General features: G+C 40.5%; 1 protein-coding gene across 12 annotated transcripts in view; it reads left to right on the plus strand.

The window, feature by feature from the left end:
- nrxn3b (neurexin 3b) overlaps nt 1-24,665 on the plus strand; it is a 272,252-nt gene that overhangs the window by 57,141 nt on the left and 190,446 nt on the right. For 11 of the 12 annotated variants that reach the window (XR_003463220.1, XR_003463221.1, XR_003463222.1 and 8 more), the window contains 4 exons: nt 7,678-7,979; nt 9,515-9,538; nt 11,237-11,398; nt 23,698-24,136. Coding sequence is in view for 9 of the 12 variants with exons in the window: in XM_027284467.1 (XP_027140268.1) it covers nt 7,678-7,979; nt 9,515-9,538; nt 11,237-11,398; nt 23,698-24,136 (927 nt within the window). In the remaining 3 variants the exon portion in view is untranslated. The remainder of the gene's footprint in view (nt 1-7,677; nt 7,980-9,514; nt 9,539-11,236; nt 11,399-23,697; nt 24,137-24,665) is intronic. The other variant, XM_027284470.1, reaches the window with a different exon arrangement.

A 24,665-nucleotide genomic window follows, 5' to 3' on the forward strand; every position in this document is an offset into this window, starting at 1 on the left:
CTCAAATGGACACAGTGATGGATTACATCACATCTCAAGCAGTGTTCATTTTGGCATCTGCTTTTGATTGAATCATTTAGTCTTTGAATTAAAATGTTTATTAGTTTCAGCCACATTTTAGTCATTGATGATTGCTGGTTATTGAATAAGCCATTTAAGACTAAAGATACTAACATTAAAGTTTATGTTGTCAAAAGTTATTACATTGCAAATTAAATTGTCAACAAATATTTCCTACTCTGAATCATTTTAAACTAGTTTCTGCTTGGGCAAGTTGGAAATTGCTCCAAAAACCTATGATATGCTTATGGTAGTGATGTAAATGTATCTTTGTATGCTTTTCTAACATAACATTGAGAAGGTCAGTAGAGGTCCAGTCTGACATGTTCTCCTTCAGTCGCTCTCTCCTCTGGTTTTAAACACCCCCTCTACTTAATTGTCCAGTATTAGTAATAGAAGTGCAGTCACCACATCTCTGCCCTACTCCCTCTCTCTCCTTTGCAAACTCATCCTCACCCCCCACCTCCTCACTCCAGCATTCGCTCCGCACAATTGCCTCAGTTGATGGGATTGGACCTCAGGCGCCTGCCCCCATTCTTCAGACACCCTCCATCCCTCCATCTTTCACTCCCGCTATTCACACCATCCCCCCTGTTGTCACTCCAAACCTCATCACTCACTCTGCGGAGACTCGACTATCAACAGCCAATAAGGAGCTTCTGTGACACACATGCGTGCACACACACACACACACACACACACACACACACACAAACATGCTGAAAAACACACAGAACAGTGACAGTGACTAGCTTGTCACAGCTAGTAGCCAGAAGGGAGCCTTGGGCCATGTCCACATTAATGCAGATAAATTTGAAAATGACATTTACCTGTCCGAAGTTTTCTAACCATATCCCGATTATTTTCTTAAGGTATAGAGTTGAAATGCTCGAGGAAACATCACAGCCTCAGGTTCTTTCATAAGGCATTAATATACCACTAGAGGCGGCAGCTTTACACCATCTATACATTTGTGTTTAGTTCGGCATTTTTCAAAATTTAAATCACTAAATTACTTCTTGTTTTTTATCACGGCACAATCTCTAAACACAACACTGACTGGTTAAAAAGTCAGCATTACACCTGAGGTGAGAAAACATGAAGTGTTGGTACTATTTTCCAGGAAAGCAACAACTATAATAGTGTCATAAAATAGCAACACTTGGTATATTTTAGATATCTTGTTTACATAGTTGACCGTCTGATTATAAGGTACTGTTAAAGGAAAGAGCTGTCATCAAGTTCATTAGACTTTGTTCTCTGAGGACCACCAAAATAATTACCCATAGCAAATTCCAGGCAAATCCACCCTGCACCTCATCAAAAATGAAGTTTGAAGTTTGACAAATGGAAATAATGTCTTCATTTTGGCACCATGGTGTGGATTCAAAAGTATCAAGTAGAGTCCTCTGAGGTGATTAAAATTTGTATCAGATTTCAAGGGAATCCATCGTCTAGCTACAGGAGTTGTCAAAATATTTCACTCAGGACTAAAGTGTTGACGTGATGGATGATTACACCATCCCCACAAGCCGCACACACTGAGTGACTAAAAACATAGATACGACCCTGTTCTCCCCTGAGTCTCTCCAACAAGTGCACTGCATTTAGCCTACGCACATCACCAGCCAATCAGAAGACAGAAACACGAAGTCAGCCCGTTGACCTGCTCTCTGTGCAGCTCTATTAATAAAATTACCAGTCCACTGAGGATAATCACAGTGTTGTAGATTAAGTGTGTCTCATGCTGACCACCCTGCCACCGCTTCCAAGTACAACACTAGCCTGTCTACCATAATGAATCATACTGTCACAGTCGGGATGCTGAATTCTTTCAAGTTCCCCTCATTTCTCCCTGCAAAGGTTTCTATTGACTGTTTGAAAGTTGAGAAATTGATTATTTATGTACTTCATGATTATGTTTAATGAATGTTTAATTGATGATGTGCGTAATCTCCCTCCGTGTGCATGTGCTGTAAGTAATAATGGTTTCTGAACTCTAAATGCAAGCTCTTTCAAGAATTTTTTGAAATCCACATTCTTAGATACAAATTAAAAAAAAAGCATTTCATTGGGGGAATTGACAACGATCTGACTGTAAAATAAACTGAGAAAGGATTTGTGTTGGTATTTACCCGCTTTGAGGGGAGGTGAAGGGAGAGAAAGAGGGAGTGGGATCTGGAGGGTGTGCTGTGTTATCAGGTGCAGTAATAAGGTTTATCAATGCTGGACTCACAGGGGACAGGTCTTCACTGCTAGTCTTAACACACAGTGTCACTTCGTTTCTCCAGAGAGGCGTTGGAAGTGCCTCTCTTCCCTCCACCTGCCTCTCTTATGCTCCTGTCCCTGCTTCCGCCGACTCTCCGAGTCTCTGTCTCTCTACTTTTTGTTCCTCTGGCTGTCTCTGCTTCCATCTCTTGCATCCTTCTGTTCTAGATTATTTTCCTTCTTCTGTGTCACTTCTTGTTTATGTTCATCGCTCTCTCTTTGTCACTCTTCCCTTGGTCTATGCGTGCAGACATCAGTGGCGGTGTCAGACAGGTCGTCGGCCGCGGCTTAGCAAGGATACGTGAAACCCGAGATGAGAAAAGACGTGTCAGGGTGACAATTTGCTTCAACCTCTTCAATTTGTCATGTGATATGAAAGTTGTCATGAAAAAGAGACATTCAGTGCAGTTTGTATATACTTTTCAAACCCATGAGAAACCTTCCATACATCATTTTCTGGCCTCTAACGTCAGTACTTTTGTGTCATGGATTGTCATTACAGTACATTGGTAGTAATTGAGCAGTTGGATATTGCTGTGCAATATATAAAACCAAATCTCCCTCCAAAATAAGCCTGTCTGACAGCGCTGCCTGCCTTTGAAGAGAGACATCACCCGTGATGCTCCAAATTTGTTCGACATATGGTGCTGCACCATTGAGCTTTAAGCTGCACAGTTGCATGGCCAGTGTTAGCCTCCTGCTGCTTTAACTGTTATTACTAAATGATGCTAATTTCTCACATTTTGGGCATGAAGGAAAAGAGAGAATGGATATGGCAGAGAAAGGGTGTGAAGAGGAATGGATTTTTTTTTTTACATGCATTGTGTGGGATGACACCACCGCCTTGAATGACTTTGGTTCCCGAGGGTGTCACACAAACAACAATAGCCTAAGGCAGCGCTTAGCTTTCTATGTTTAGGTCTGAAACTTCAGGCTTGTTTATCTGAAAATGTAGCGCAAACATGCATTAGATGTGTTAGGTGTCAGCACAGATTGAGTTCACTTCAATAGAGAAAAGTCTCCTTGGGACTAGCACTAGTGTGAGTGGCCCAGCTTGAGTCCGTGTGCAGTGAGGCTTATGGGCTTGGCAGCTTTACAGCTGTAGGATCTCCAGCTAGAGTCTGTGTTTTGCCACAATAATCACAATGCCTCCTGTCTCTAATCTTATCATTATACTCTTGATTTCCCTTTTACGTTTAAGCCTTTCGGTCCCCACAGTGATTAGGAGCAGATTGATATCCTGTGGTGATCATAAGGAGGTTGAAGGCTCTGGGCCTGGCGCTATGTAAGGCGACAGCTCTCCGCTCCAAGGCCCTTGGGGTCAGTCTGGAGAGTGAGCTCAGGCAGCATGGGTGTATATGGCGGGCGGAAGAGAATGGGAGATGGTAATGAAGGAGCTAATTGCTTCCAGTGGATTTTGAAATCGAACCCTAGCCCCCAGTGCATGGGCCTGGCAGAACGCAAATGGAATATTGATGACTATGGCGAAAATGAGGGAAAATGACCCTGCTATAGGATCGATTGGAAAGCCACAGATCTGTGCAGAACATGTCTCAACAGGCAATACGTTTCCCTTGGTTTTTATGGATCCGTATACACTTACCACAGGTTTAATATTGCTGAGGTGCACAAATATTACATTATATCAATTTGCTCTCTCTATTATTCATAGCAACGATGTTATATTGATAGATTTTACAGCTTCACTGCAACTTTGTAATTACATCATTATAATTAATACACACAGGAAGAGTCAAACATATCATAAACTGGCAACCTTTGACTTTATTATTAGTATTTCATAGCTAGATATATGATATATGATAAATGATTAGACATAATGGTGGAAGTTATACAGGAAAGAGGGGAAATGCAGCATCAGAAGGATTTATTGATCTTAAACAAGACCAAATCTTTATTCAAAGGTTTAATGATTTTTGAGCCTATTAGTGAAAAAAGAACCAGCTGTGACACTTCTTGTTATACTTACAGATCACTGTTAACATTGCTGCTCAGTTCTATTAGAAAAAGACCAAGCTTGCTCTCAATTCAAGATGTTTGTTGTCATATACAACAAAAGGAAATAAGTTTCTTTCTTTGCTGTCCACACAGATACCGACATAACTTGTAAAATAATAAATAAAATAAAAACAATAACATTGCAGTAGTTTGTTAAAGTGTCTGATATGAAGTGCAATGAATGCAGTGGAGTGTGCACAGTTGTAAACAGATGTACAAGTGTAAAGTGACGAGGCGGTACATGTTAACTGTTCAAAAGATAGCAGAGGGGAAGAGCTTTTGAAACCTCTTGTTCTACATTTCAAACATCTGTACCTACGGCCTGAAGGTAGAAGTGTGGACAGCCCGTGTTGTTTTGTCTGTGAGGCTCTGACTACTGCAGCAGCACTACTTTAACCTAATGTTGGCATGCTAACATCCTCACAATGACGGTAGCAAATCAAGTTTTTTGCCATGTTCATCACCTTAACATTAGCTGAGCATTTACCCCTTTGCTGTAACAATGACCAAAGGAATTGACAAACACGAATGTTGACCAGATGATGGCACTAATGGTTGAGTTTGGTCTATTGGCTTCTTTAATAATAATGTGACCAGGAATCCCTTTGAATGCTGTAAGCCTCTCTTATCCTGAGATAGACACCCTAATTAGAGTTCGCTGTGTAGATGAGGGGAGTTGCCATGACAATAACCTTCCTAGCTTGGGTCAGATGAGAGAACACAAGATCAGGTGTCTGGAGTGAATCTTAGGGATTACCATGCTGCATGCCTACGCAGAGAGCTAAGATGTACAGACATAAATCGTGAGCCTGACTCACCTTTACCTGAGTTGCTCACCATATATGCAACATTGGATCAGAATTAGCAAGTTTAAATGACTTTGATGTGTAATTTGTACAATTGCTTGCGGAAAGTAAAATAATATCCCATTTATAAACCAGAATCAGTCTTGCAATGACCCACATCCGCCTGTCATTTGCCATTAGGCATATACAAGGCCCCTCAAGGCAAGATGTGACAGAGAACCCACCAGCTTCAGTGTAGCGTCTAAAAGAAGATGGTCATAGTGCCAACTGTTTCAAGGACTCTCTCTTGCTTGGGGACCCCAGAGGGTTTTGGCTCATACTCATCCAGATGTGCAATGAAGCCAATTGGAGCAAGAAGCTAGAGACCCATTTTATTATAGACACTGATTCCAGTGTAACCACACTGCATATAAATATGTAAACCAATATTTTATAAATTACTTAAAAGAGTTTGGTGATTTATAAAAAAAGTTCCAAAGTTATATGGGATAAACAGTCCACTCACAGTTCTTTTTCAGGACTTACAGCAATATCATTCAAACTGTGTTTAAACTGGGACCAACAGGGGTCCTTGAGTGGCTTTGTAGGGGCTCCCTAGCAAAAGGAGGGATAGAATATTGTTTTTTTTATCACAACAAAAAGGAAAGAAATAGAGTTGGCTGTTTCGATTGATCGCAATTCATAGTGACCCTAGATTTACCGAATATGAAGACTATTATCTTCAAACCTGTGGTGTCACTGATCCTCTATTTTAGACCGCAATGCGGTCTGAAGGTCTGCTTGAGCTTTAGAAATGTTTGGGGAAAATGTAGCTTATGTGGACGCTACCACACTATTTGATCAATAAAAGGGCTTCTGAAAAGCAATTTGAGTCAGAAAAAAGCAAATGCTACCACCACACTATTGAGGAACAGAGTTAAACTAGTAATGCCGCTGCTTGTAGCGCCACTACTGCTCAACACCGATTATATGGCTATGCAATCTACTGGCCTCTTCGTGAAGTTTCTTAGATTAGATTCATGAAATCGCTCGAGGTGGAGGGTTTCTTGATTCTTCTATGTATATTCTGCTTCCTCTCTGTGTTTCTCTGTCTCAGTGGTAATAATGGGTTTCTATTTATTCCCCTGGCAAACAGATGAGGGCTTTCACAGGGACTTTGTTGCCTCCCATACTATTTCAGTTTGGCACTGAGGGGAGAATTTCTCCATGACCGGAATCAGCATCCCATCATCCCACAGCCCCACTCCACTTCCCTTTTGTTTTTCTCTCAATATTCTCATTGTCATTTTTTCTCTCTCCTTCCGTATCTTTCTGCCTGATCCACAACACTGCTCGCTCATGTTTACATATAGCCTGATCCAAAACAACAAACTTTTATGGATGGTTTCTGTCCTTCCACTCGTGGCCCTCATAACTTCAAGTACAAAAAAGAAACTGCAGAATGGAGAGGAAATGAAATGACACATTGAAAATGCTATTATTGTCAGGTAATGACATAGTTACTGTAACCAAGTGCCACAGCAGTTAGATAGTTTGGTATGTTCGGAGTGCTTTTTTCTGAAGGTTGCAAATTTCTGAAAGGTGCTGTCTTGAACAGTGTGTTCTAGCAGGAGGTATCTTCTAGCCCTCTTTTATCCAGTGGCGCCATATCCAACCGAACACAGTGTGTAAATAATTGACCGTCAGCCTGACCTTGTCTGTAATAGATTCATCCAAACCCAAAGCTGACCGCAGTGTGTCAAACCACCTTTTAGGAGGTGGCAAAAGTGTCAATTATTTCATCACAGATCATACGGAAACACTACTCTGCTGATCCACTCTTTCTTTTTTGTCTTCTCTTTCCCTCAGCCCAGCAATTTTATTTTTGCTCTCTCACTCTTTCCATCCATCCTTTGAGTCCCCCTCTCCCCCCCGCCCCCTTCACTTTGTGTCTAGAGCTGTCTCACCTTACTCTCTGTGTCGATCTAAAAAATGGGCTCAGGAAGTCACTTTGCAACAGCGGAGTGATGTAAAACTGTAAAATCAGGCTAAGTTTGATTTATGCGCACCATTAGCAAGGAATAGTGTTCCATCATAAGTAGTCTGTCTGTCTAGAGGCTGTATGTGAAACCTAAACCCACGGCCGTACAGATAGGATTTTATGATCTGAACTGAATGATGGGATTATCATAGCTGTAATTATGGTGAGCAATGCATTGTGTGTGTGTGAGGGAGAGTGTGTGAGAGAGTGTGTGTTTGCTTCATGTAACCTCTGCAGCATACAGGAGTTCTCATATTTACTGAGGCTGCTTTATGATTGATGCAGGGACCAACACAGATGCTGGGCTTGTTTCATGTATTAAACATTCTACATTAAATAGGAAGATGAATGTGATAATGATTATTTGTCTGTGGTCGTCATGGTTGCTTAAAACACGCGAGAAAAAAGCACACATTGAATCACAGCGAGCAATGAACAGTGCTGAGCAGTGTAGAATTTCGCCACCGACAGTAACATTTGGTTTCTTCTCACTTGTGATTACAGCAAGGGAGGAGAACGTGGCCACCTTCCGCGGATCGGAGTACTTCTGCTACGACCTGTCGCAGAACCCCATCCAGAGCAGCAGCGATGAGATCACGTTGTCCTTCAAGACCTGGCAGCGCAACGGCCTCCTTCTCCACACGGGCAAGTCTGCAGACTATGTCAACCTGGCACTAAAAGATGGGGCCGTCTCCCTCGTCATCAATCTGGGTTCCGGGGCCTTTGAGGCCATCGTCGAGCCAGTCAATGGAAAATTCAATGACAACACCTGGCACGACATCAAAGTGACACGCAACCTGAGACAGGTAATCGGGGGTAGCAGTGATGGACGGAGTTTGGAGACAGGTGGATTTTTTTTTTTTTTTGCTTTAGATTAGCTGCTTCCAAGAGTTTGAGAGAGAGCTGGCGTTAAGAATGTCACCTTGTTCTGATTGGTTGTCATTCCATCGCCACAGTTCAGAGACATTATTGAGACAAATGTCATTATACTTTTGGTTGTCTTTACAGTTACATGAATTATTTTTCATTTCTTTTCATTGTTTAATTTCTTTTCTGCTAAATGGGTAGTTTGAGGACAACACAGGGCAAAGCAGTTTGCTATGATTGATAGCTCAGCCAGGGCTTATGCTAGGTGTTTTCTTCTCTCCTGTTTATCGGCCTGACTGAACTTGAGTTCCCTTTGTCCTTAAGTAAAAAAAAAAATCTGATGATTCCATTTTGCTTCACACTCACCTAAGCTGACGCCTCTGTCAGGCGCTGTCGCCACAGCATCTACTCGCTCTCAGAAACTGTTTTAATGCTTGTGAAGAATATAGACTTTCACTTTAAAGCCAGGAAGAGAGTGTTTGCCTTTGAGCCATCCATTATTGCTGTACAGTATTTATAGCTCAGATGATTGTGATGCTTTTTAAAGATAGAAATACATTCCCATCAGAGAAGTGCATCTGTTGTGCATAAGCAGAATTTGTTACTTGACGGATATCCTTTACCATATTCCTAATGTGATTTTAAACTGAGCTTGTATTGTTGTGTGGAGCTATTATGAATCAGCGCTTTCTTCAGGAAGAGAGAAGTAATAAAATTATGAGACCCGGGGCTCCATGGAGGTAGCGCTACAGTAGCTGCAAAGTGTGGAGTTGTTCATTGTCTCGGTCGACCTTTAGTTTGTCTGCAAGGTGAGACAGCATTTAGTGTTGCTCTCAGAGCAGCACAACAAGTAAATGCCAATTTCCTGACCCTCCATGACAGTAAGCTTTTGCCCCACAGGTTAGTAAATAGTTGTAGCTTAAAATCCCAACAGGATAACACAAAGTTTCAGGTGTAAGAAGCTAAGAGCCAAGGGCTGCTTGCCTTCTTTCTTCTTTCTTTCTCTCACTCTTTCTTTTTTTTACAGATCTGTCTTTCTTTCACAATCATTCTCTTTCCTCTTTGAAAGGCACGCTTTGTTAGACTAGGGGTGAAAAAAACACTACAAGTTTTGTTGGGGTTAAGGCCATCCTACACAAATTTTTATCTGAAAAGTCTCTCATCTCACGGTGTTTGTTTGTGTGTTTTTTTCTTGCAGGACTCTGATGTAGAAAATTTGGCTAGGGTGGCGAGGTGGCACTTTTTTACAGCAGCGAACCTCTGACAAACCATGTAGTGTTTTTTCACCGCAACACTAACTCATCCATGTTAAAGTCATTTTTTTACTACTAACCAATATCTAACCAACTAATGTACTAACTAACATCCTAATTCTCCATCATTGCTTTTGGTTTTTGTTTTCTGTCCATCCTTATTAACAACCTTTTTTGTTCACTATTCTTTTGATTTCCTTTCTTCCCCTTTTTCTGGAAAGCAATCAGGCATTGGACACGCTATGGTAAACAAACTACATTGTCTGGTAGATATCATTCTTATTGTCTTTTTTTTGGGTTTGCCGTGTGTCCCCTCCCCCTCTCTTCTTTTATTCGTTCTCTTTGAGTTTCATCCTAGACACTCTTATCAAAAAATGAGGAGATGGGTTTGTATTACCAGGCAATTCTTTCTTCGCTTCTTCTCAATTTCCTCCCTGACCTGCCAACAACCTCCTTCTTTACCCCACAATCCCCCATCCTGTTTTTTTTTTTTCACTTTGGCTTTTACTTTTTTCTCTTTGTTTCTTCCACATTACTGCAGAATACCAACCAGTTAAAAAAAAAAAAAAAATTGACTTCTTTGCCTTTGTCAGGGCAACTTACTTTTTTTATTTTATTTTTTTTCACACAAAAAGTCCCCATTTTTTGTGAGGACTGTCGTCCAGAACTGACAGAAGCTTACCACAATCCCAAAGATGGTGACCTCGACACCGTGCCCTAAAAGAGAATCTACCAAAAAGTGGCAACCCTTAGCCTTCATTGCGGGAGCTCTGACAGTTGTTTCCAACTCACTATGGCGCATGGCATGCCCACATCTCATCGACCTCTCACCATCCAAACGCATAGAACCTCACCGCTGTCACCCAAAATAACCACTAACACTCTAATCCATTCACTCACCTCCCACCTGTCACTGTACCACTCACTCTGCCCTCCCTGTGTGTGTTTTTGTGGCATGCTGGTGAAAGTGGTGTTTGTGTGTTTTGGCTAACCTTCACCCTTACCCCTGGGCCCATATGCATAACATTTCTAAGAATAAGCGTACTGATCGAGGATTATCGGTCTGGTCCAGTGACATTGAAAATACAACCATGACACCTGAGCTAAACCTGATCAGAGATCAGCATCAGCTATTCTGAGAGTGTATTTGAATATGGGCTCTGGTCTTGATTGTGCATGTGCCTCCGCACCCTGTGTGGCCTGCTCCAGCTTTGTATGGCACCATCGATCCACTTACTCCCTTACATGTCCAGTTAAGTGTCTTTAATTTGCCTTCTAACAGTGATGACCTTGGTTTGCACATTGATGTCGTGTGAAAAGCCTCCCTTTGTTTTGCATGTGCGTGGATATATAGATGTAGATGTCTGTGAGAGCGGAGAAAATGTGAGACTGATGGCGAGCGAGTTGAAGTGTGTGTGTAAGTGTAGGCGTGTGTGAGCACGTCTGCCTGTGTGCGTGTGCGTGCGTGTGCTCACATACATGTGTACTGTATATGTGTGTGTCTGCAGTAACCAGATAAATCCCGAAACCTAAGACAAGTGAAATCAATTTGTCCTTGGTTTGAACATTGTACTAACCCTCCCCCCAACCTGAAGTTTCAGAACCAAACCTAGGATCCATTCTCTTACCCCCATCAAAGATAAAGAAAATATGCCTCTGCCATATTTTCTTTACCTGTCCTGTGAATCCTACGGCAAAAATTCCATTAACAAAATCCAAACGCTGTCTGGTCTAAAACAATCGCTTCAAGGTACCAAACGATTTTGTCAAAAATAAAAAAAAAAGGTTCAATGAGAAAGCAACCTACAGAATGCAACCTAAAGAAAAGGTCAAATAGCTCATTTCGAATGCAGACCAAGGAAGGACGTGTGTTTTATACACAGCACGCCATCGAATCCCAGAGTGTAATGGCTTGGCTTTGGCTATGTGTTACCCCTCAACAGGTGACTATCTCCGTTGATGGGATCCTCACGACTACTGGCTACACCCAGGAAGACTACACCATGCTGGGCTCTGATGATTTTTTCTACGTGGGTGGGAGCCCCAGCACTGCGGACTTGCCTGGATCTCCAGTTAGCAACAATTTCATGGGCTGCCTTAAAGAGGTAGGAGAGACTCACATCCAAACACAGATGCACGGCTTGTATAATATGTGGGTTTTTAATTCCAGATATTAAGTCTGCATTTACATTCAGTTTTGAATGCTTCAGGACTGTTGTTGTCACGCATAAATGTGCAGCCACCTCCTGATGCTTTCTTAGTATTTACTTAGCCTGCGCAGCTGTTTTAGATATGGGCCAAAAAATCATCAGCATACTTTCCCTGGAAGGATGGGAAAGGGGAAGAAAATAAAATGCATTATCAATAAAAGCTGCTGAGTTGGCAGAGGAAGTATCAGACTTTCAATATTCCCTCGCTTAATCTAATTCATAACACTTACTGCAGTTTGTGTGTGAGAAAATATCCCAAAATTGCTTCTGTCACATGTAATTTGCAGCATCAGCTTGAGTGTGCCGCTAAAACGGCTCCCAATGGGCAGCAATCTGAAAGAAATATTTGCCTGTGATGAAATAGGAAAAAGCGTTGTTGTTTTCGGGACGTTTATAATGTATTAGGTGGCTCTTTGAGCCTCTGAGCTGAGCCAAAAAAATATATTAAGTGCCCTGTTATTTACATTTTGCACACCATTACTTATTGTGCAGTAAGTAATGATAATAAAGGGAGGACTGGTGGCTCTTCAGAGCTGTAAAAAAGTCTACATCGATTTCTGCAGTTTAGCAGCAGCAGTCTCAGAAATGGCTTTATGTTTTTATGCATCTTTGTGTAGGGGCTCCAGTGTGGAACATTGCTTTAATTGTAAACTACATTTCATATTCACATTATCAGTGATTTTATCTCGCTGTAAAACGAGTATTTTGGCTTTGGTATATGGGTGAATCATTCATGTGCTCCTCTGCACTTTGACTACCTGCACTTAGAAGACTTAGACCAGTGTTACAAGAAAGGTGCTGCCAGGAAATTGTTGGCATGGTCTTCTGTTCTGGGACACACTTATGTTTGGTGAAATGGCAGCATTCTTCATTTACCTGAAAGTCATCTAATACTGATTTAAAAAAAGCCCTGGCAGTTGCTGCTGGAGCACTGCAAGCTTAAAACATCAGCTGCAGGCATGATAGCGCCTGACAGCAGTTATAGGTGTAAGGATGTGACTGCGGACAGCGTCTAAAACACAGGTGAAAACTAATATTGTGCTCCTGCTGCAGCCATGCCATGCAGCTCCTTTGTACTCAACAACAGACAGATCATATGAAATGGGGAAATCCAACACTGCGAACATTAATAGATCCTCCATGTTTTTATCCTGTGAAGAAACCGGTGGAAGTTTCTAAGCATGGATTAGATGTCAGCCTTCTGTTTCATTTATCAATAGCTTCCACAAGACACCTTAAGTTAGCATAAAATTACCTAGAGCTCTGCTTTCAACACCTCCTTCTTGCCACTACATCTAATGATTTTTCATGCTCACGACAATGCACAACATCTTTATACCGTTTTGACTAAAATCAATTTAGTTTTTGCTTGTAAAAAACCAATACAATACAATCTTACTTCATCATTAAAATCTCATTTAAAGACAGCAAAAATCATGAAGCTGCAGCCATCTGAACATACTACTGAAATGTAGTCTGAATCAGCGCTGAAAGATGCACAGCATCTTAACACTATTCATAATATTTTAAGTTTACTGTAGGGACATTAATATGCAACAGTGTCTCAGGCTGGCCCACATCCTGGCCGTGTTTCCTTTCCATCACAACCTTCTCACTTCTGACAAGAGCCACTGAGTCTACCGGTGTGCTGCCAAGATCAGTCGAGCATCATCCAGCATGCCTTTCATTTAGCCAAGTTCACTTCCAGACCACTAGACGCTCCCTTAGAAACTTACACACACACACACACACACACGAGCAATCGTGGATGAATGACGGCTAAGAGAATGTCACCGTGTCTGCATTGTTTTATGTTTCCATGGACACACACAGACTGCTGTTCTCCCAGTCATTATCACATTGGCTAATGCATTCCTGGTCCTTCGAAATGCCATGACACTTTGTCTTTCTCACTCTCTCTTTCACAGATACATATGCAGTGCATACATTTCCAGCACTGACCCAGCTTTGCCTGTACCATTCCCCCAAGCTCCATGAATAAATAGTTAATATGTCCCGAGCTGTGACTTAATGTAACATCCTCGCTGAGTCAGAGGATTGTTGGCTGTCAGTCTGTGGCTCCCTGTGTACAACTGAGCACCAAAAGTGCCAAATTAATACACAATAGAAAAGACTTTCATACTTTTAAACTGCTTGTTTGTATAATCAAAGAATTATAAAAGAACAAATACAGTAATGGTCAACCTGTTGTGCAGCAAGAAGCCTTGATCAAAAGAAACACAACGCGCAGTGTGCAGCTTTGTGATGAAAACTCTCCTTCTTACCGTGATTCAAGCCTTTTGTGTATTTATGTCTGTTTTTGCAACATGGGAGCATTTGTTGTTTTGCAAAAGTTCTTGACAGCCATGGAAGTCAGCCCAGCACAAAGCATGAAACATGAATGAGCACTTGGGTCAGTGCTGCATGCAGGCTTACCAGCTTTATATGGTTTTCAGGTCTTACCTGAGGTTCTTACCTGTGTTACTTATGCTGCATTCAGGTTATCCAGGACCCACCATGTGTGTAGACAGTTCTATTGTAGAGGCTTTCTTCAAAAAGCTAGTGGTTGCATCTGTATTTACTTAATGAGGCTGCTGCCCGGTACGTTGATGCGCAGGGTGATGCAGTAAATTTCCACGGAAACGCAGAACTAATCCTCGTTTGAGCCTCGTCCGAGCCCGAGATATGACCTATCCAGTGTGATTATAAATAGAGTAAATCTATACAGCTTTTGGTCGACCATCTTTTAGTATAATGTAAATGTTAGTGTGTCAACTAAACACTTTCATTGGATGTTAGGATGTTGTCTAGCCTGTAAAGAGTATGATGACGGCTCGTGTTGCTGCACCGGCATCTACCAACACTTTTTTAAACTTGATGCATTAGTGCACACTGAAAGCATGCATAAGTATACTAGAGTATTTATTCATCCTTTTTCACATCAGCTGTACACAGTTACTTTAGGTCATGATCGACACATAGAGTGCAAAGATAAAAATAAAAAAAGCAGATGAAGAAAAAACAGTTGAAGATATATTTCGAGAAAATCTTCCCTGTCAGCTCTTCATTAGAGGCATCATTTACATATTCACAGTAATAATAATAATCACGATGCCAGTTTGAAATTTCACTGAAAGTTGTGTTATCTATACCTCCATGTATCCCTACTAATAATGATAGAAATGTCATACTTTAAAGGTTTAAATTGATTAATGGATACTGTTTGATGGATTAACATATTATATTAACATATTATAGCCTCTAATGTTGACATGGCCCATGAGTCATGTTCCATATACCTGACCATGTTATTTAAGTTCATTGTTCAGCTGCTGCTTGTCTGCTGTTTGGTGCTTATGAGATGCATCTGGTTTATCAGATCTTTTTAGTTTTTGGTCTCTTCTAGTAAAAGAAATATCTTGCTCTTTATCTGCAGAATGTTCTCCTATGTTCGTCTGCTGGTCCCTAACTTATATCTCTTTGAAAAAAGGCTTTCTGTTTGAAATCAATGGATCGATGACAGCTGTGAGAAGCAAAAAAGTGAATTTGCATGCCAGAAAACCAAAACTAAGCTAAAATGTTCCAGACCTATCTATTAGTTCATCATAATCATCATATTTCATCACATGTAGTGATGCAAAGGCAGTTGTAACCACGTGTTTCCAATATTATCCGGACAAATGTGACTCAGCATGAGTCGACCCCTGGAAAGTGAGCTTTGGGTTGACCGAAGCATGGAGGTGATTCACCATGTGGCTGGGTAGTAGTGGTAGTATTGTGCAATCCTCAACTCTTCATCATATGCTGCTCCATTAAGCAGGCATGACGCCAGCTGCCACCCGGGAACATGCACACTGCTCACGACCGGCTTTGTGATCTCGCCTTCATGCTTTTATTCATTCACAACGTCTCTTTTGTGGGTGTGTGAAGCCCATCTCCGAGTGTGCTTCTATTTTTTCACCTAGATGTACTCCTTATGCATCATCTCAGTGTCTCTGCCTCTCTCCTCCTCTCCTGCACCATATTTATTCCTTCCTTCCCCCTCCACCTCTTCCTTTGGATTCAGTATCCACAGATGATGAGGGGATGATTCAGTTGAGTTTGGCCCATTGCTCAGATTAGAGTGCGTCAGAATTTGAGTGTGTTACATCTGAATACAGAGGCTTCAAATGCTACTGAAGCAGTGCATATTGCTCTCTGTTCACTATGAGGGAAGAAAAGTGCTGATGAATAAACTGATGTGTTGCTGCAGCGAGTGAATACTTTTCTTTCTCTTATGTCTGAAAACAAAGGAGATGCTGCGTGCTGCCATCACAGCCCGTCTCTCTATCATTCAGTCCACACTGCACTCATCTGCCCCCGCAGGCTATGTGGGATGTCATCCATACATAACACACACACACATGCGCGTGTCCCGCCTACACTCGTGTTCTGCCATGTGGGCTGCAGTGACCGACCGCCACCCACTTTGATCAGCTCTCACAGCATCCAGCCCCTCCTTCCGGTGTCACAGGGCACCCGTGGAGCTATGTAGTGGCAACTTGTATCAGACTGTGGGGGCGGCCTGGGCATGCGCTGGCATCTCTGCTGAGAGAGGAGAATCTGCTGCATGCGGGAGGTGGAAGAACGGGATATGAGGTTAGAAGGTGTGAAAGTAAAAAAGAAAAAAAAAAGTGCGACTGACAGAACGTAGGAGAGGACAGGTGCAGGTGAGATAAATGACAGCAGGTGGGAGACAGAAACAGAAAAACAGGTGATGTGGATGGAGAAAAGAAAATGATGAGTAAGTGAGAAGAAGAGAGTGAAAAAGAGCAACATTTGGCATTTGAGAGGAACATTGTCGTCATCAGTTTCGTGTTAGTCACCACAGCATGTTCAGGCGGTGGTTGTTTCCCCCCCTAATACAAATGCAAATGTCACCCTGTCCTTATTATTTTTATTTAACTTTTTTTTGTAATATCCCCTTAGAGGGCCAAACAGTGATGGATGGGTACAAACCTCAGACTTTAATGGAATGCTTTCACCTTTCACCCTCATGCCCCTACAGGCTAAGCTGGTAAACATCGTTTATTTACAGGATTTGGCTCTAGGTTACACCTTTTACACAAATGTATATCCTTAATTCTGGGTAACTTAAAACCTTGCATTATATAAGATTACAAAAATAAATTGGCTGAAAGATATTTTTAAATTATATTCAGTCAGTGGCCCAGGGAGCACAATTACACCTATGATAACTGATAGCATAAAAGAGGGCTGATAGTTTTACTCTTGATAAAATTAGATTTTTTTTTGTAATTCATACTCTTTTCAAAGCGTACGGCTAAAAACAGAGACAATAACTCATAATCTGGCCTTTTTTTCCCAAGGCCTTTTTTTTTAAACCGTTTGGTAACCTTTACTGAACACAGATGAAATGGATGTGACTACAAATAATAATAATAATAATAATAATAATAATAATAATAAATAGTTCTCCTTGAATGGCAGCCTTCCTGCAGTTAGACTGTGTGGTATTATACTCACTATGCTACTTATAAGATGATCTCACACCTACTCTCTACAGGAAATTAAACACATACTGTTCTGAGCCTAATCTCCTCATCAGACAAAGGTGACCTAATCAGATAATTTGCTGCATTTGCCAGAAATTAAAGATATTTATTGTTACAATGCCAGCGTGCTTTCATTGAGCACTGAACATTTTTATTTCCTGCTGTGCCCCTGATGAGGAACATCAGTTTAAAAATTTAAATTAATTTTGTTGTTCCTTTTACAGGAATAGTAATTTTTTCCCCATAGTTAAAAAATTGATTCTCATGTGTGTGTGTGTGCTAAATATGAACCTATAGCAAGGTGATGATAGCTTAAAGGAAATGTGAGAAATTTCCTTACAAGCACATCCAAAAAGCATTAATTCATGTACAAACACAATATAACATGTTAATTAAGTCCTTTGATGCTCCATTAGTTCATTGCCTATTTTCACTTTATCTTAAATATCCAGCACATTCTCACTTCCAACTTGTCAAAAACGGTCGCTTGGTCAGTTAGGATGCTGATGATACCCTCTGGTGTCAATTATGCATTTGCAAGCTCTGAGGTCAAGTTAGTAATGATAAATATGCAACATCTGGTTAGACTTTCAAAATAAAGCAATCACAGTTGGATTTTAGGCACAGAAACTATGATGATGTGGGTTATATAAATTTGTAACATCATAACTTAACATACAGTGAGACCGGGCTGCCATATTTGACAAATTGAGAGTGAGAACCAACTGAAATGACAAGTTTTACTAATTCACTTGCTCAGATTCAGATTGTCCTTTTTTACATTAAATTATTTTGTTCGGATTTATATGCAGTGATGTTACCATGTAACTTCAGAGTTATCACTTAGTTATCACTATAACACTTGAGCACAGCAGTCACTGTGAAACGAAAAAGGTACAGTCCTGCAATACTAATAATCAGTTTACCACCTCCATAACTGAAGTACAACTGCATAATGAACAAGGTTAGGATAGGCAAAAAAGGTTACACATGAGCAACTCCTACCAGCAACTGAGTTGTAAAGCATAGTTTTGTAGTGTGCAGATGTAGTGTGTTATGAATAAAGTAGACATGATGTTCAGAAGTCAATAAAATGCCCTTCTCCAACAGAAGACCTTGCTACTATTCCTGTCAGTCAAGATTGTCTGAGATTTGCTTAGGGCTAGCAGTATTTCAACCAGGACCAACATGAGATTAAAATGAATTCCAAATGTTTGTGCAAATGTTGGCACTGACTCAATGTTTTGGATTTCATATTTGAGCAATGATACAGGAGAGTTGAAGCCAGTAAGCGTATGAACTTATTATCTCTCTAGTGCTGATCCAGTCAAGGTCTTGGATGCTGGAGGAGTGTAATGGTGTAATGAAAGGCAACAAAGAAAAGAACACATGTATCAGTCAGTGATTCGGGATGAAACCAAACCAACTCGTTTGAGAATAAACAAATCACTAATTTTGAGAATTAATGCACCTACTAAAAAATACTGAATCAATCTTATATGTCACAGTGTATTTTAAGGTAACAAAAACATGATGATTCCTATTTCAGGTATGTTTTCATGTCCCTCTATAATTAGTTCTGTATATTATATTACATTTTGCAAAAAGAGCTCCTAAAATCTTACATAGTATACCTTTAACATTTTGTAAAGAAGTAAGTAACAGAGGTAAACTCTCTCCTTTGATGGAAACCTAGAATTAGACAGCTGTAGAGGCAGCAGTTGATATTTTAGCAGCAGCAGAATTTGAACAGAGGTTATGTGCAAGTACATGTGACAAACTGTGTGTCTTTGACAGTATACTGTATGTGTCACAATGAATAGTGTATTATGTGGCACAGCTGAAGCTGCCTGCCTGAACAGGTTTAGCAGCATCCCCTACATTTTGACACATTATAGGATCGTCTCACCAAAATCACAAAAAAGCATACATACAGAGCAGTTGGTTTTATGTGAATATATACCTCTGCTGCTGCCAACCCATTACATTGGAGTTTAATGGAATTGTTCTGCTTATAATATTGGAACACAAAAAATGTCTTAATTTTGCCTTAAGGTTCTCTACATTGAGAAAACCATTGGCCGGTAACTGCAGTCCGTAAGCGTAAGCATTTTCTAGGGCAGGAGCCAAAAATGACATACACAACACTGAATGCTGGGAAATAAACTAGAAGATTTTTAATAACACTACCATCTGTATAGTTCCTATAATTTATTTGGACCATTTGCTCCATGATAATAACCAGCTTGCTGTTTGCAAATCATCCCTTCAGCCAATACTATGGAGCAACCAATGCCAGACCCACACCGTGAAACCGAGACACGGCGAGTCGGCCAACCCCAGCTTAGCTTTGGTCGATTACATTTAACTATTGGCTATCCCTCTTGGCTTCGTAGCAAGCAATCATTAGTTATACACCTTTGCTTTGTACCATTACATCATTCATTGTTGGCTAAAATCAACACCTTAATACATAAGTTAGTTTCTTCACATCATCATCAACATAACCATTCAGATAGTGTTTTGCTAGCAGTAACTGTGTTAGGGATAGGTGTAGGCACATAAATGTCCTTTCCATTTCTGAAGAACTAGAAAATTTGTCAGTTGCATATAACTGAAAAAGTCGTGGAAAGCCCTAATTACTATTTTATATTATTATATCATTATATAATACATTATACTATATTATTAAGTTACCTTGCAACCTGTTAGGGTTTAATTTCGATGCATTTGTTTCATCTTTCCCTTCTCTTTCATCCATCATAATATTTACCAACTGCCTATTGTTTACATGGATCTGCACTTAGTGCACAGTTGCATTGTATGCATTGTATTTGCATATATGACTTAATATATTTGCGTGTACGTGAGTAGAGATCTCTTCTGCAAAGCTTCAGCACCTTCTCTATGTGTGTATCTTCAGTGGAATTACCCTGCTTCTTCATTAACACTTGGGTTAAATCATCAGCTGACAGCAGCTGTGGCCAGGGCCAAGAGGACATGAGCACTGATCTGAAGTAGATTAGGGAGGATATTGTGCACGTGTGTGTGTGTCTGTAATTGCACACTTTGCGCTTCCACCCACCTGCCCTTCCCTCACCCTTACCAGTGCCCAATCAATACACCATCCTGGAGCAGAGATGGAGGATCTCGGCTTTATGGAGTCGTTACAGTCCCCGGTGCCTGCATTATGAATGGGCCCCATAAGGCTGTTGATAGGCCAAAGGATACCGTAGCAAAGCACAGCCATAACAAAGGAAAAGATGAGGTACACACCGCAGTAGTCAGTTCCTCTTTTATAACATCATTTCGATTATCTTATTGATCGGCCTGCAGCAGAACAGACAAAATCATAATCCCAAAACAGATTCGTAGCTGGCTGACTGTAAGATTTGTTCGTCCCAGCATAACATTGCAGTGCCTGGGAGAGCTTGTAAAGACTTTCGCCTGTCAAGAAAACTAAGATAGAGCGCAAGGTTTTCATGAGTCCAAGTATCTGTAACAGTCTGTTGTGGCTCTGATGGAGACCTTGTGTTGTGAGTATCACAGAGATTAACTATTCATTCCATGTCTAGAAAAATCCTACTCTATGTGTTTCAAAGACAGAGACGCAATGCTTTGGAACTCTATCAAGTTTGAGCAATTTAACATCTGAGAGATGTACAGTGACCATCACAGTAATGTTGAAAAAAGTTCTACATTGCAAATGAGTAGCATTAAAGATTTTTTTTCACTTTCTCTTTTCATGTAATATTCGGTTTGTTCTCTTGCCCAAGAGTAGTCTAAAAGCTTGCTCAAAGTGGAATGCAAGGTATTTGGCTTCAGAAGAAAACATAAAAACATCAGAGACTACTGACTACTACAGAGACAGAGAAAGCTACGAGAATTTTGAGCTGCAGGGCAGCATTCATGAAATATTATTTTCAAAATAATCCCTTTACTTCTATTAATGTAGTTGTATTGGTAACTTCACAGAGCCAGATTATACCTGAATGTTCTCTCAAATCTAGCTGATAATCACATGCAGATGAAAAGCACAAACAGAGATGATCCCTCATGTTTTGAGTCATTAAAAATACATGCTCATATATTGCAGCAGAATTAAGATGGCCTTTTCTGACTTCATTCACTTCTAAAGCTGCAATGATTAATTAATCAGTGAGGCTACAGAAAATGTATCAATTTATTTAATACATTTTATTTAGCAGTTTATTGCTTATGTCTTTTTTTTGAGCTAACTCTACAATTAAACCATTCTGTTACAATACAAATTGTTGTTTTTGGCAGAAATAAATCATCCACCATGTTGCGGTGGCGCCTTTTCTGTAAACCCACATACAGTATATTGATTGTATGTAAATATATTTCACTGCTTTGTTGTCATAAAATGACATTAATATAAAGATTATAATCACTGACAGCAGAAAGAATGGATTTAATATCAGTGACATCACCCATAGGTCAAAATCATACCACGTTGGCAGTCCTGCCTCTTCCCCCTCCTGACTACTATAACTTTAAGACTTAATATAATTTGAACTAGTGAGTTTTAGACACAGTACAGTTGACATGAACAGGAAAATTAGCCATAGAGACCAAAACTGTAAACATGGTTGTAAACATGTTTATTTAAGTTGGACATTTTATTATGGGGTTAATGGAGATTAACTCACCCTGTAGTGGACGTTTAAGGAACTGCAGCTTTTCGGCTTCTGCATTAGCTCACACACACACACACACACACACACACACACACACACACACACACACACACACACACACACACACACACACACAAATAGATTTAGTCCTGTTTTAACGGTTAAATAGTTTTCTGTTCAACTACTCCAAGTAAACTTCAGCTTTAACCACATCCCTCTGCTCCATGAAAACGATATTTTATTTTATACATCTCTATCAATTTTTCATGTTTTGATTGCGTTCCAAGTGGTATGCCAGCAAAGGGCTGACTGCAGGCCACTAAAGGCCCAATGATCTGCCCACACAGGGCCCCATCTCTTTCTAGCTGGATAGTCTTATGGTGTATTTCCAATTTTCATTAACTGATTCTGATTGCAGTGCAAGAAAACATAGAGTTGATGATTTTACTCATAAGCTACTTGCTGCTGGATTGAATTACTAGACAGATGTGGTATATAAATCAGCTGCTGGGTTTATCAATAGAGCAAATGATTAATTCATGAAAACAATTACAGATTTATCAATAATCAAAACATCAAAAATTCATTAGTTGCAGCACTAGTTCCATGCATTGCTAATGTAGCTTTCTGTTTAAATAATCTTAAACTGTTTGCAGGTAGCCTTAGATTTACTGTATTTAAAATGAAATTAACTTAATTAACATTGTGTGGTGCATTAGCAGTAGATTAAGTGCTTGACAAAGTGTGTAGTAAGTATTTTGTTGTGTGTCACGTTCAGGAGATTAAGCGTGCTCATTAACCGCATTGACAGCTACATCACTGTGATTGTACTGTACCCAGATTTGTATGCACACACACACACACACACACACACACACACACACACACGGACAGACATACACACAAAGCACGTTTTGAAAGCCAGTGGCACATTCTAGCCTTCCAGCATTTAATCTTCCAGATCTCTCCCTCTTTTTCCTTTCTATTTGCCTCCTGACATATTTTCCTTCTTGTGCAGTTTCCTTCTCCTCTGCTGCCCTTATTCCCACCAGCTTGTCTTCCTCCATCCCTAGTATTTCTCTCTCTTTTCCCCCCACTCGTAAGTCTTCCTCTGCGTTCGGGTCACCTGTGTTGATTTACTGTCAAATCTTCCAGGATTATCGGTAATCCCACAGCAGTAAAATCTGTTTGCTGACAGCTGTGCTCCCTCTAACAGTGTTGCTGTTTCCTGCGCACACATTGCCCTATATACCAGAAAAAGCCTGTCTTCCTCCTCAGAAAGGAAGAAAAAAGAAAAAAAAAACATTAATTTTCCGCCTCAATGGACTCCAATTGACAATATTCTACAGTACTCTCCTTTTCTGTGATATTTTTTTTTGTATTTGACTATAATGTGCAGCTGCTTTCACCCTTTGCAGATTAGGGGGTTGGATTAGTTTTATTGTTGGTAAATAGGTATAATATTAGGTATATTCTCACAGGGTCACAGATGTGGGTCACGTGGGGTCTTACCCCATAGTCATGAAAGCTGCTCTTTTTGAACTGATTAATAATTTAGCCATCATTTCTTTCGCTTCACTCAGTCAGCAGGTGTTCAATCAAAGGAAAATACAGTCATGGATTTGTGTACAATCTCCTTTTCATCTCAGATAAATTGAAGTTGAAATAGAAATGACTGAGAAACAAATTGGATCACACACACCGTAGAAGATATTAGTTTTATCGATCCAGCTGTCCTCAAATTGGCAATATGTAATATTACTAGAGTATGATGCTATAATATTACAGTTTGCAATAGAGTGCAATTCATTGACATTAAAATAAATATTTTTCAGCCATAGCTGCACTGGTAAGTAACTCCCTTAAGGCACAAATCACAATGAGATACAATTATCATTATTTTAACACTTGCATACATGACATGTATTTGTTATGCGTATATAATCCATTAATCTCCAACCCCTGTATTTTCCCCCAGGTGGTATACAAGAACAATGACATTCGCCTGGAGCTGTCCCGCCTTGCCCGTATTGTGGACCCCAAGATGAAACTCCAGGGTGACATAGCCTTCAAGTGCGAAAATGTTCCCACCCTCGACCCCATCAACTTTGAGACCCCGGATTCCTACCTGGCCTTGCCGAAATGGAACACCAAGCGCGTGGGCTCCATCTCCTTTGACTTCCGCACCTCCGAACCCAACGGTCTGATACTCTTCACCCACGGCAAGGCCCAGGACCGGCGGGACTCAAAGGGCCAGAAGAACAACAAGGTGGACTTCTTTGCAGTGGAGCTGCTAGATGGAGGGCTGTACCTGCTGCTGGACATGGGCTCCGGCACCATCAAGGTCAAGGCCACACTGGCAAAAGTCAACGATGGCGCCTGGCACCATGTGGACATCCAGCGAGATGGACGCTCAGGTAAGATGGGGGAAGGAAGAGAAAAACTAGTTAAAAGGAAGAAACACTTTTCTCATTTTGAAGTAGTTGAAACTGACTTCTGAAGTAGCATTAGAAACCTTATTTCTTTTTGACGTCTCTGTCACGGGGTCTGAAAGTTAGGAAAGTAAACTGTGATCAGCTTGGTGTTTTGGGAAGGCACTGGGTTCTCATTATGTCACTGTTTCTCATTTCTCACGAACAAGCACAAACACATCATCAAGAATGGCTTCAATCAGGAAACTGAACTCCTGGCTCAATTAAAAAATATGTTGCCTTCGGCTATACAGTGCATGAATTTATAGGCAGAGCTGATAAGGCAATAAACAATCTGCCAGAGTACAGAGTAATCAACCAAGAGAAATAAAGGTAATCTCCTGGACAATATATCCAAAAAACTGAGTGAAGAATGACTAGTATTTACTGCGGTATTGCTGCAGGGGGTATAGAGGGTATCATCATTCATCATTTGAAATTGTAAACTTACAGGGAATGGAAAATATATATAATA

This window comes from Larimichthys crocea, chromosome XI, assembly GCF_000972845.2.
Source record: "Larimichthys crocea isolate SSNF chromosome XI, L_crocea_2.0, whole genome shotgun sequence".
NCBI lineage: Eukaryota > Metazoa > Chordata > Actinopteri > Sciaenidae > Larimichthys > Larimichthys crocea.